This window comes from Artibeus jamaicensis, unplaced genomic scaffold (genome assembly GCF_021234435.1).
Source record: "Artibeus jamaicensis isolate MK-2021 breed Jamaican fruit bat unplaced genomic scaffold, CSHL_Jam_final contig_233, whole genome shotgun sequence".
NCBI lineage: Eukaryota > Metazoa > Chordata > Mammalia > Chiroptera > Phyllostomidae > Artibeus > Artibeus jamaicensis.
Window position 1 is genome coordinate 65,241,225 of NW_026521486.1, and position 13,517 is coordinate 65,254,741.

The 13,517-nt window shown below is 44.5% G+C and overlaps 1 protein-coding gene across 1 annotated transcript; it reads right to left on the reverse strand.

Moving 5' to 3' along the window:
• Positions 1 to 5,349: 5,349 nt before the first annotated feature.
• LRRC10 (leucine rich repeat containing 10) lies at positions 5,350 to 6,332 on the reverse strand. The gene has a single exon (XM_037132154.2). The coding sequence runs from the start codon at positions 6,259 to 6,261 to the stop codon at positions 5,425 to 5,427; it is 837 nt and encodes a 278-aa protein (XP_036988049.2). The 5' UTR covers positions 6,262 to 6,332; the 3' UTR covers positions 5,350 to 5,424.
• Between the last annotated feature and the right edge of the window lie 7,185 nt (positions 6,333 to 13,517).

Sequence of the window (13,517 nt, forward strand, 5' to 3'; positions counted from 1 at the left end):
TTCCTCTAAAGATCTTAAAAAGAATACACCAGTTAAAAGTAGAAATATGGGAGTTGAGTTGTTGCGTTCAACAGTACACCCATGTCCCTTTTTGTCTTTGAATTCATATCCTTTGAAGCACTTAAAGATTTTATTGTCATGGCTGTAGAATATTCCAAGTTAACAAATTTTAAAATCTTTAGTTTTCGAAGTTCTAAACTAGTCTCCTCTAATTCCTGTAAGTCTTGGGATGGAGTTTCTGTAAGGTCTGAAATAGAAAATATGGAAGCAATGTTATTTGCACAAGACTTTTGTGACATGGAAATGAGAGTTGCAATGTACATAATAGCTATTGCATAGAAAATTGTCTAATGCTCAGGAATTTTAAATCTATTCTAGTAAACTTAGGGTTTTTTGCTGTTTTTCGAAGGAGAACGTGTGTGCTGGTTACTCACCTTTTAGCTCACCTCAAGCCAGGATCCATTCTTTACCTGTTTGGGTGCCATGGGGCATCGCCTTGACTGCTTCCCAGCTCCTTGTGGACTGGCTTCCTGTGGTTTAACTCAGGAGGGACCAGCAGGATGTGGGGAGGGGGAATTGTTTTCTTTCAGATTTTACTCTTTGTCTCTGAAAGTGGCTGCATCCTTGTGAGACCTATCATTGCTGTTGCTTCGCAGGGTATTCACAGCTCTTAACTAGATATGGGTGATATTTCTGTTCCACTCTCAGCTGTGTGAGTAAGGCAGCTGCTGCTATTGATCTTGTTTCTGTGTGTCAATATTACTACCTCAGTACTGTTCCCTCCACCTCCCCTTTAATCCTGTCTAGTAATCAATCCTTTGTTAAAGTCTCCCCATGTAAACCATATGGGGATGAATGAATTTTTTGGCCAGGACCCTGACTGATAAGTCAACAGAATGTTCTTTATACAGAATTCTAAGTCTGCTTTGTCTCATACTTTGGAGTATTAGAGCATCCCTAGAACAGGAGTGTAATTTTATTTTAGAAGAAATGAAGGAGAAAGAGAAACATCAGTGTGTGATTGCCTCTCATGTGTCCCATACTGGGGACCTGGCCTGCAACCCAGGCATGTGCCCTGACTGGGAATCGAATTGGCAGTTCTTTGCTTCACAGGCCCGTGCTCAGTCCATTGAGCTACACCAGCCAAGGCTAAAGAGGACTTTTTAAAATTAGGATTACTATAGAACATTTCAGATCCTCAATATGAAGAATAAAGCAACCCTGACTACACAGTTTTCATTTATAAATTGTGAGCTGTACAGTACATAGGGGTATTGAACAGGTTATGTGGATTAATTTAAGACCCTGAGGATAGCACCATTCTTGTGGGCTGGGTGCATGATAAAATCTCCAAAGTGCAGGTACCTTGGTAGAATTTTGCTAGCCACCAGGGATTCAAAGATAAATATCACCTGCTTCCTGTTCCCCAGAAGTAGGTTATGTTTAGGGGGGTCATGTAAACTTAGTTGTTTTTTAGTAGTATTAATATTCCTTCTGTGCTAGTGAGATTATAAGGTCTATGCATTTTTTTTATTATATTGACAAAAGCCAGAGTAAAGTGTCTAGCAGATAGACACCTGTGTCTTTAGTCTCATACCTCATGACCCTCAAGATACACAAAGGCTTAGTACCAAGGAAGAGTCTCATGTTTTCAAGTACAGCAGTTTCTTATATTTTTTTCAGTGTTGTTTCATTGTAACATTGATGCAATGCTATAGGAACTTAACTGGTTTATGTTAGCCTATGGTAAAATTGGCTGTTATGGGCCCTTTCACTTAAAGTGGTAGAACCTATCAACGTTAACTGCGGTCTTAAGGTAGTTTGGTGATTTTGCTGATCCTAGAATAATGGAAAGGGCAAGTATATTCAGAAATTTAAAAATAAAATCTTCGGTAATCATGTCTGTGATTTTAGGTAAGCCAGAAGAATTGGATGACATTGCAGTTATATTTCTCATATTCAAGACTGCAGATACTGTTGAAAATTTTATTGAAAAAGCTTTTTTGTTCCATTGTGTTTGTTTTTTTTCTTTCAAGCAAGGAATTGCTGATGGTAGGGTACATGTAAGTATTGTAATACATTATATAATAATGAGAGAATTATACCATGATATGTAAACATGAACTGCCACCTGTCAGGCACTGTTCTGTGCACTTTATACACAGTAATTTGTTTAATCCTTAACATTATTGTGAGAGGTAGGAACTTAACCGTTTTAATGATGAGAAAATTGAGGTACACGGACTGTAACCTACCAGTAGTGAAGGGCAAACTTGGGGTTTGAACTTGGGTAATTTGAAGGCTGTTCTCTTAACCATCATAATACACTGTGCTTTTTTAGTTAAAATTTAACAAGCCCACTTTTTAAGTGTGAAATTACAGTGATGTTGCATTTTAGGACAAAAGAGAAAAAAACTGTATTTCTATAGAATCCATGTTGATTTTTGCTGGCATCACTTTTATTTATGGAAGGTAAAATTCTATACAAACTTCTGAAAGAGGTTTTACTCTTTGTGTTTCAGGACTTTAATCTTACAAAAAATTACTTTATTGAAGTAACATTGGTTAATAAAGTTACTTAAGTTTCAGAGGTATAACTAGTTCTACAATACATCATCTGTATATTGTGTGTTTACCACCCCAAGTCCTGTCTCCTTCCAACACCCTTTATCCCCACTTTACCCTCTTCTTTCTCCCCTACTCTCCTTTCTTTGTGGTAATCACACTGTTGTCTGTCTGAGGGTTTTTTCTTTTCTTAATCCCTTCACCTTTTTCACCCAGCCGCTGCCGCCACCACCACCACCACCACTACCACCTCCTCCTCCTCCTCCTCCTCCTCCTTCTCCTCCTCCTCCTCTCTGACAGCTGTCAGTCTGTTCTCTGTATCTGAGTTCTATTTTGTTTTGTTCATTGGATTCCACATATTGAATGGTGTTTGTCTTTTTCTGACTGGCTTATTTCACTTAGTATTCCAGACAGATTTCTGTCTACAGGTCCATTCATGCCGTTTCAGAAGGTAAGGTTTCCTTCTTTACAGCTAAGTAAGTAGTATTTTGTTGTGTAAATGCATAGCTTTTTTAATCACTCATCTACTGATGGGCACTTGGGCTGCTTTCAGATCTTGGCTGTTGTAAATAATGCTGCAATGAACAGGGGTGCAGGTAGTCTTCTGAATTAGTGTTTCAGGTTTCTTCAGATACATTCCTAGAAGTGGAATCACTGGGTCATAGACTTTCAGGACTTGCAAAATCATAAGTAAATTTATATTTGGTACTTCAAACATTTTTTCTTTTTTTGCATTCTACTTATGTCAGAATTTCAAGAAAACATCAGAAGGTAATGGAAATGTAAATCTTAATTTACAGAGTCATTTTGGACAGCAAAATCAGTGGTACATTTTTAACCATATTGTTTGAGATGTTTATTGTGTATTGATTATTTTAGAAGAAAACAGCTTGACTAATGTGCCAAAATGTTTATGATTTGATGTTGATTCAGACCAGTTAGCTTGTTAGGTGAGGATTCTGTATAGGTCATGTGGCTATAGTGTTTCATGGCTTTGGTCTGTGGCAACACTGGAAAAAGGGGCCCATTAACCTTGGAGAGGGGAAGGTAAGGTCAAAAGAAAGCTGAGCACTCAAGACTGGCTGGAGGTGTACAGGTCAGAAGGTGGTTTTGTCGGCAGAAAGTTTTCATCAGTTGAGTATGGTTTAGTTTCAGTCATCAGGAATGAGAAAATAGACTATAAATCTTACTCTCTAAATCTGTATTCTGCTGAAGGAGTTAATAAGTTCGACAGCTTATGTAATGATTCAAGTCTAATCAATGAATAGGTTGCAGATGTTCTACAGACAGGATGGTGATAGGAAGATTATGTGATATGAAATTTCCTCTGGTTTAGCAAGAGGAAAAGCAAGAAATACTTGGTAGAAAAATATGAAAACAGTCTGCTGTGTAATGTCATTTGAGAACCAAACTTTGCTGAGTTAAGATGCTTTTATGACAAAAGTAATGTTTTAAAACTAACTATAGTATGTTAAAACATAGTATGTTTTAGCTAAGATGACCCTTTATGTCCTTGATTGCTGAAAAGGTTCACAGAAAGGATGGTGTTATCAGCCCTGGGTGGTGAGGCGCAGTGGGTGGACTGCCAGTCTGTGAACCAAAGGTTTGATTCCCAGTTAGGACATGTGCCTGGGTTGTGGGCCAGGTCTCCAGTTGGTGTGTGAGGGGCAACCAATTGATGTCTCTCTTGCACACTGATTTTTCCCTTTCTCCCTCCCTTCCCCTCTAAAAGAATAAAATTTTATTCTAAAAGAATAAAATTATTTTAAAGGATTGTGTCATCAAATTACCCACTAACAGCAGTTTAAAGTTGATATGTTCTGGGAAGAAAGTCACAATTCACAGTTTAAAAATGGCCAAAACACCTAGATTTTTTCACTGATCATCAGAAGACCCTATATATATGCAAAGGCAAATCAGAGCAAAGGTAGAGTAGGCTAGAGAGGCCGAAATTCTCTATGTATTCCACAACCTGCAATTCAAATTTCCACATGCTTGTTTCAAGTGAGCAGGTTTATCACCTACTACCTATAACCCAGTGTGGTTCTGGAAATGTGGTTTCCCTCCATGGGAAGGATTCAATTCAGCTCTGCCTTGTTAATGTGAACAGGAGCGCTCTGCTTCACAGAGGCAGCCAGGTCACAACTAGACTTGATTTTAAAGAGACCACAGTGCCGTAGATTTCGCTTTCTAGATGACTTCTAGCATTGTCAGTGACAGTAAACAGTTGAGAACACCATGGGTCAGACCTTTTAGGGAAGAAGAGCTAAGTCTGCATGAACCACTGTCAAGTTTGAAGGGGCAGATGGGCTCCAGCAAGAGGCATTCTTCATCAGGGGTCTTCAGCCTTCACTGAACAGGGGGAAAGCAAGGTCTTTCTGTGAGTCTTACTAGATGCAAATATCCTTTTAAAGTGGCCTGAATTAGTAATATTTTCACACTATTGTGGTCACTCAAAGTAAGACAATATATCCTGCAAAGGGCCGGAGACAGTCCAGCTAGGTGAGTACTATAAATACCTTATCTTAGGAGCTCATGAACCTCACGACCAGCCACTTTTGGAGAGTGGAGGACACCACCGTGTCCCAGCCCTTCCTCTTCGCTGTTTCAAAATACCTGCTTGGAGAGACTGGTATTCTGGCAAGGAAGTTGGCAGGCTGCCTGTAGCATACGACTTCCTTTTGGCAGAGATGTTTCCCAGAAAATTTTTCTACTTGGTGTGATTTAGAGGTTTCATCTGATTATCAGCTCCCACGGAAGAGATACCCCAAATGTCCCAGAACGGCTTTTGCACTCTGCTGGAGTGGTCTCCAAGGAGATGCTGGAGTTGGGTTCTTGGCATTGACCTACCACTGAAGCTCAGGAGGTGGTAGAAGGAAGTGCAGGAGCCAGGGCAAGTGCCTGAGCCTCCCGGCTTGCCTCGGCCAGAGCGTAGCGCCTGGCTTTTCTGAGATCAGGCTCTGGGGTCTCCTCTGCCCATCTTCCCACGCGCCGCACACCTTTGGCCACCTTGGGTGCATTCCTGCAAGGATTGTGGTCATAGATAACCAGCTTCAGACTCGGCAAGTGGGCCAAGCTGGGGAAGTAGCGGATGCCATTTCGGTCTACGTCGATCACCTCCAAGAAAGGCATGTGAAGCAGCACAGGGGGAAACTCAGTCAGCAGGTTGCCTGAGAGCCAGATGGTCCTCAGCTCCCGAAGGCGCCGGAGCTGACCTGGTAGCAGACGCAGGGCATTAGAGCCGGCATGCAGAGTCTTAAGGAGATGGAGCTCGCAGACCACATCTGGCAGCTGGGTGAGGCGGTTGGCCTCGACCCACAGGGTCCGAAGGTTCTGGAGCAGGCTCAGTTCATTGGGGAGGTCGCAGAGTTTGTTGTTGCCCAGGTAGAGGATGCAGAGCTGTTTCAAAGTACACACCACCTGGGGCAGAGCCTTGAAGTTGTTGAAATCCAGGGCCAGGATCTGCAGATTCTGTAGCTGCCCCAGCTCCAGAGGCAGGCTGCTGAGGTGGTTGTCGCTTAGGTAGAGCTTGACCAGCTCTCGGAAGGAGCACACGTGCATGGGGAAGCGGCGTAGCTGGGTCCCACTCAGATCCACCATCTTGTCCAGCGGCATCTCCCGGAGGTCTCCGACCACGTAGTTCTGGCAGCGCTCTGCTGGAATGAAGGCCACGAGGGCCCTGATGGTGTTTCCCATGCAGAGGCTGGAGGCATGGCCAGCTGTAGCCCACCAACGGCCGGGCTGCCACTGACTGCTCTGAGGCCTGTCCTCCCGTCCCATTATAACCTGGGGACGGTGCGACAAAAGCCAGTCACTTCAACAGAGACAAGTGCTTCTGATAGCAACCTGAGTGTTGGGTGACAGGCCCAGCAGAGCAGGCAGGCAAGGTCCCGGAAGCCAGGTCTGACTCCCACACTTGCTTTTCGTCCCTTAAACCCCCGATCTCCTCTATCAACATTGTTTTAAATTTGATTCAAGCTGAAAATAGTTTCACTTTTTCTTTTCTGATGATAAAACGAGACGTTAGATAAAGGTGTAAAAGAGGAAAGTGGAAAACACCCACAGTCATACTGCTCAGGGATAAATGCCATGAACTGTTTAATATATGTCCTCCACCTTTTTGCTACAAGAAATCAATTTGTTTTAAAAAATTATTTACACTGTTTAGGAGTATTATGTTTTGTCATAACATATGGACACATTTTTTATGTTTTGCAGGTATCTACACAATTATAAATAACTGCAGAGTCTACTATGGGTGCCCCATAATAGACTTAATTTAAACAGGTCTCTGTCATTGGATATCTAGGTTCCTTACAGTGTCACTATTATAAAATATCCTCCTGCACACAATGTGAGCAGTAATCCACCAATTTCCTTAAGAAACGTCTTCACATGTGTTCCTGGGTCAAAATACGAATTTTTTCAGGGCTTTTCATCAGTAGTGTCTCCTCCCTACACACCAAGTCTGAACCAGTGTGCCTCCTCTACAGGTGTCCATTTCTTATTTCTTCATTCTTAGCGGGTAATAGTTTCCCACACTTTTAAGAATTTGCCTTTGCCCTGGCTGGTGTGGCTCAATTGGATGGGCGTCATTCCATAAACTGAAAGGTTGCAGGTTTGATTCCCGGTCAGGGCACATGCCCAGGTTGTGGGTTCCATTGCTGATCAGGGCGTGTGTGAGAGGCAACTGATGGATGTTACTTCTCACATTGGTGTTTCTCTCTGTCTCTTTCTGCCTCCTTTCCTGTCTCTAAAATCAATAAGCATGTTCTCAGGTGAGGATAAAAAAATTGCCTTTGATAAGAAACAAATAGAAAAGTAGAAAAAAGAGAAGAAAAGCCAGCCTCCTAAACCTTCAATAGCTGAGAATGTGTTGACATAGTGGGTCTGTGCAGATGTAGCTAACTGCCCGTCAAAGGTCTGTGCTTGCCTGCCACGGTGCGGAGTTGCAGGAAGCAGCTGTCCAGCTGGGACATCTCCTTACCAGTCTAAAGTAGGGAGTCAATTCTGGCCAGTGGTGTGCAGGCAGAAGTGATATATGTCACTTCTAGACCTGGTTCATATAAAACAAACCCACCTTCCTCCACACTGTCTCCATCTGCTAGCTGGGTATCAACACGCAGGGTGCCTTTAGAAGACAGTGAGTATGCAGAAGTCACATGTGGAAGTTGGCAGGGCTTTGGTTATCTTGGGTCCCTGAATAAATGCTAGGATAAGAGCACCTCCCGCCTTCCCCAAACATTTCCTACCACCAACTGGATCTAGGTGAATGAAAAATAAATTTCAGTTATGTTAAGCCATCCAGATCTGGAGACTTATTACATGCTCTTAGTCAATAGAGCAATTGTTAAAAACGAGATAAAACTACATATATTGATATGCAAAGATATTTTTGGTTAAAGTGTGGGGGGGGAGCAAGTTTCAGGAAAGTTTTAAAAATAATCCCATGTGTAAAGAATAAGTGTATATTCTTGTGTATGCATAAAAGTATAAGAAATAACAGTGATTATTTCTGGGGAATCTGCCTGACGGATCAGGGTGATAGGAATGCTGACTTTTCTATTTACATCCTATTGTACTGTTTGATTTTTTTAAACTGTACATATATATTACTTTTACACTGGAAAACTCTGGTCCAAAAGAAATAGTCCATTAGCCTACCTGCTCTCTGGATAGCGTGTGAGTCTGGGGGGAGGCTCAGCACACCCTTTGACCTCCTGGGCTGCCTGCACTGAACGGAGTGATAGAAGAGCATTCTCTGTGAAGGGCCACTCTGCAGAGCTATCTGGTAATGCAGCGTCACTCTCCACCTTCTTTCCACTCAGTCGCACTGAGTGTCCTTGGACTTGCAGCACAGTGAATGTCAAGGGCTGTTATCTCGAGTCCCTCCCTGCTTTGTTGATTTGCACTGTAATAACTGGCCTATCAACAGGTCCTGGGCTTTACCTCTATATTTAGTGTGGCCAGTAGTGACCACAAATGGTCATGAAGCAGCTGCCCTACTGTCATCCCTAGAAATGATAACAGTGATAACAATTGCTACTCTTATTTATAACTAATTTGCTGAATACTAAGCATTGTGCTGGGTGCTTTACATATACTATGAATTCTCGCATCCAAGTACTAACCAGGCCCGACCCTGCTTAGCTTCTGAGACCAGACGAAATCGGGTGCTTTCAGGGTGGTATGGCTGTAGACATATACTGTGTATTCTCACAGTACCTGCCAGATGAATATTTTTATCCCCACTTTTCAGATGAGAAAGCTGAGGCTCAAAGAGGTTGAATAACAGCATCCAGTGTTTTTGAGCTCCCATTATGTTCCAGATGCAGGGAATCCATCTCTTGGTCGAGAAGATGGATAGGACCCTGATCCCACAGAGCATGCAGTTGCATCAGAGCATGTGTGTGTGTAGTGGGCTTAGGTCACGCCCGCTGACGAACTTTGCCCTTCCACACTGAACTTCACTCAGCACTTTAATGCCAGCCCTGAAATGTGAGCTAAGGATAACCAGAGTTGAGAAAGGCCTTTTACACAAAAGGTGGAGATCTGGAAGGTTTCCAAAGGCCTCTGTGCTCACGACATCCCCTATGCCCCCATTGTTCATGGCTCATAGGGGTGAAGACTATTTTTTTTAAAGATTTTATTTGTTTAGAGGGGAAGGGAGAGAGAGGGGAAGGGAGAGAAACATTGATCAGTTGCTTCTTGCATGCTCCCAACCAGGAACCTCACCCACACACAACCCAGGCATGTGCCCTGACTGGTAATCGAACCTGTGACTCTTCAGCTTGCAGGATGATGCTCAACCCACTGAACCACCCCAGTCAGGGGGCAGGGTTGAGATCTTGAGGCTTCAGGAAAAGACCATGGGCCTCTTCATCTCCATTGTGCTCTCTTGGACCCTCGCTGTATTCATTTCTCACTTGTCCTCCTGGGGCCATGCAGAGCTTTGTCACTTCCCGCATCTGGGCTGGGTGGGGGCTTCTGATTCCTGTAACACGAGGCCCAGACACCTCAGTGAGCCTTAAAGGACCCTCCAGGACCTGGTCCCTGCCCATCTCTCTAGTGCATCAGGGACTACTGTCCTCCTCCCTTGGCTCCTGCTGGGAGCCAGCCTTGCTCCCTCCCAGTCAGGGCCTTCCCACATGCAGCCCCCGCAGCCTGACATGCGCCCCCCTTCTCTGCTCTTACTCATCTGTGCTGTCCCGCCTTACGTGTCATTTCCAGACTTTCAGAGGGAGGTAGTGATTTTATAACGTGCTGTCAGTACTTCTCTCTGTAAATACTTGTCGAATGCCCATCTGCCCCACTGCACCATCTTCGCCACGCGGGCCCAGGTCAGCGGGAGCCCGCTCCCTGTCAGCTTTGCCGCTCTCTGCCTCAGTGCCCAGCACCTGGTCGACCCTCAGCAAGCGGCAATGAACGAGCTGCTAATTGGCTAGCGAAGTAGACATGTGTTTCCACTCATAAAATTATTTTTAAATACTTAAAATAGAAAAGAACACATTTAACTTATTACCCTTTGTTATAATAGCACTGCTACAGATAGTACCTTGTGTAAAAAACTTGTGTTTTAAATATATGACTGTACTTACCATGTATTTATAATGTGACATATACATGTAGTTTCACATATAAAAGTGGCCTTTTATTGGGAAAGGGGGAATAGACGTGGATAGTTTCAGATACAGAATAATCAACAGTAATAAAGTTAGTTTCCTAGGTGGTATTTTAATCATAAAGTTCTTTTTCCCCCTAAGCAAAAATGTATCATACTTCTCTGCCCATGGTCTTAAAGCCGAGGGCTGGGCCCAGGAATAAAGGCTTTTCTTTTTCTATTAACTATGGTATCAGTAGCAGTTCAAGGTCTTCTTACATATTTATCACCCAGTGTTATGGTAGATAGATAAAATTGTCGTGGGAAATAGAGTGTCTCCTTACCTTTTTTTTATTGAGTAATAAAACCTATCGTCTCAGGACCTTCATGCTAAAGTCTTCCCTCAGCTCTGAAATGTTCCCTTGAAGCAACGGGTGTATCGTGTCTGTGCGTGTGTGGTGCATGTATGCACGTGTCCGATGTGCGTGGTCTGTGGTGCCTTGCACATCTTTTTAGGCTAGCTCCTCATGTTCAAGTCTCTGCTCAGTGGGCATTTGCTCAAGGAGGTCTCCCCGATCACCCTGTGTAGGCTGCTTCTCCCCTGCAGTTTCTCTCCACTTGAGCTCTTTCCACCGTTTGTGATTGTTGCATTTGTTTCTTTGTTCTCTTGCTCCCCTCCTGGACTATACATACGCTGAGGCCAGCGACTGTGTCACTCCTGTTCACGGCTGTACGTTCAGCACTAACGACAGCACCTCAAAGTGGGCCTGAGCTAATTCAACAGATAAGCGGTGAGCCACAGACAAACTGACCCGCTCTTCTGGAGCACTTGAATGAGTGAATGAATTGATACTACCGATTTGATAATGTATACTCAAATTAACATTTATGAGTAAATGGACTTTTTTCTATCACTGATTATCATTGAAATAAGAGGGTGAGTGGCTCTGAGAAAGATTCAAAATATGTATATAGATACATGCACAGGAGAGGGCAAAAGAAGATTTACTTTTGTCAGCACCACAAATGTGAAACAAAGTTTTTTCTTATATCATTACTTATTAATTATTGTATTATTTTCTGTACAAATAGCTGTAAGCCTACTTTTGCCCACTCCTCTATATTGCATAACTGCATCTATATCTATATCTACTCATATATCTTTATCTATCTGCTCGGAAGAACCCAGAAAGGAACTCCCATTTGCTTTGCTTGGAAACCTATAGGATGAACTCCAATTTTGTACATCCCAGAGCACAAAGCCAGGGTGGAATCCAAGGGCTTCCCCCAAGATTTCGCCTGTGGACCTGCTCAAAGCTGGGTTCCAGAGAAGTCTCCCAAAATTCTCTGCGGAGTTAGGTTCTCTTTCAGTGTTGAACTGCCAGAGTCTGTTCAGTAGTGACCGCTGTGCCTAGACAGTTATTCTGAGAAGATGGGGCTCCAGAAATGAGCCGGGAAATGAAGCACAGAAAGAGTTCTGTTGACTGGGACGCCAGAGCAGAGGGGTGGGGAAAACGAGGGCGGGTGGGGAGGCGGCTCTTCCACAGCCTGCCCGTGAGTGAAGGAAGCAAGGTCTGGAGAAGGCCTTGTGGGAATCCCACCTCACTGTCTCTGGGGACCAGCAAAGAGGGGGTATCCTCTCGAAGCAGAGTTTCTTGATGGCCTGGTCAATAGGCCTTGTCCATGATTACAGCTGAAGGCTATTTCGGCGACCGCCTGCTCCCTGCAGTAGGGGGTTGGAATTGCTGCTGGAACATGGACCAGAGCTGCTTACTTTACTGGGGTGTTTCATGGCTCTGTAGGTTCAATGTAGCTGTGCATGTAAACGGGTCCTTTATCAGTGATTCTTAACTAGTGCTGCGTGGTGGCGTTGCTCTCCAGGAGACAGCCGGCTATGTCTGCAGGCATTTCCGTCCATCACAATGAGAGTGCCCCGGCATCTCGTGGGTCGGCCCGCTGCTGCTGCTGTCTTTCTGCAGGGCCCACGACAGACCTCACAACAAACTGGCCCAGAATGTCAACGGTGCCGAGGCTTAGAAACGCTGGGCTATCCTGCCGCCAGCCAGGCCTCTCCCGGGAAAGTGCAGCACTGTAGTTGTAAGGTGGACACAGCTGGTATTGTAATCGCCTTGGCTGGAATACATTTTTGTCTGCAGTTGTAGAGACAATTTTCTTTCAATTTGAAAAAGTGGATTGTATAGTATAGAAATGCCCCTATACTTTTAAGACTTTGCTTTGGCATTCTTGACATTCCCCAATCTTCTGGGTAACAGGGTTGATAACGTGAATGCAGCTTTGGGTTTGGACCTGTGAAATTTGAATGGACTATAAACCTTGAAAAAGTTTCCTGTAAGTTGTTGGTTTTGTTGGGAGGGGTGGCAGGGAGCAGAGGGGTGGTGGATAGATCTTCTAATGCATCCTCAGTAGAAACACTGCTACACATACTGGTGCCCCGGGTTAATTGACAAGAGTTGGCATACTGTGGAGCAACAGAAGCACAGTGATAACACCGTGCTCACAATCTTACTGACTGCTGTGTGTAAGATGGTTTCTACGAGATAACCAGTCCTGAGCTGCAGCTGAAGCATCAGGCCCAGTAGCTAGAGATGATTTCAGCAGATGGTAGATGCTACTAAGCTCCAGGCCACCTGGAGCTGGGCCCATTGCTGCCTCCATGCAGCCATGGTTCTGTCAGAAAGGAAAGGTTCAGTAGAAAACCAGCGGCGTCTGCCATGGGGATGTCTGGCGTGTGCATGTTGGAGGTTGGGGACCTGAGGTGGCATTTTAGCCCTGCCATTTCCTGCCTGTCTGGCTTTGGTGAGGGTGCTGAACACCCTGGGAAGTCTTTAGATATTTGTCAAGTGGAGATGATAACAATGTCATGGTGAGGATTAAATGACAGAAAATGCCCAGAACACAGTAGGAGCTTAATCCATGCCCGTTTTCCCCCTCCCGCTGTAAACTGTCTCTTGTCAGTACTTGCTTGGTGCCACCTCAGGTCTTTAGAGAATGTCAGTGTTTGTCCAGGGCAAAACATTTGACTGCCACCAACTTAGAACCTCCTGGAATTGGTGGAGCAACCTCTCAACTTTGTCAACGACAGCCTGGGGAGTAGTGAGTGACCCCTGAGCAAGGACAAGGAAGCTTGTCTTGCCGATACTGGTGCGCCTGCAGATCCTCAGAGCCCGAGGAGGCAAGGGAACCTGGGCACAGCGAGGCAGTGACAGCCACTCTCCCTGACTGCCGCCTCTCGCTCCCCACCCAGAGGAGCCGATAGTGGGACGGGGTGAGTGGAACCTGGGATGGACCGATGACACCATGCACTCACTCACTCACCCCTCTCTGCTCTTTC

Coding starts and splice junctions, on each gene's coding strand:
- LRRC10 (XM_037132154.2), bottom strand. CDS start 6,261: ATGGGAAACACCATCAGGGCCCTCGTGGCCTTCATTCCAGCAGAGCGC.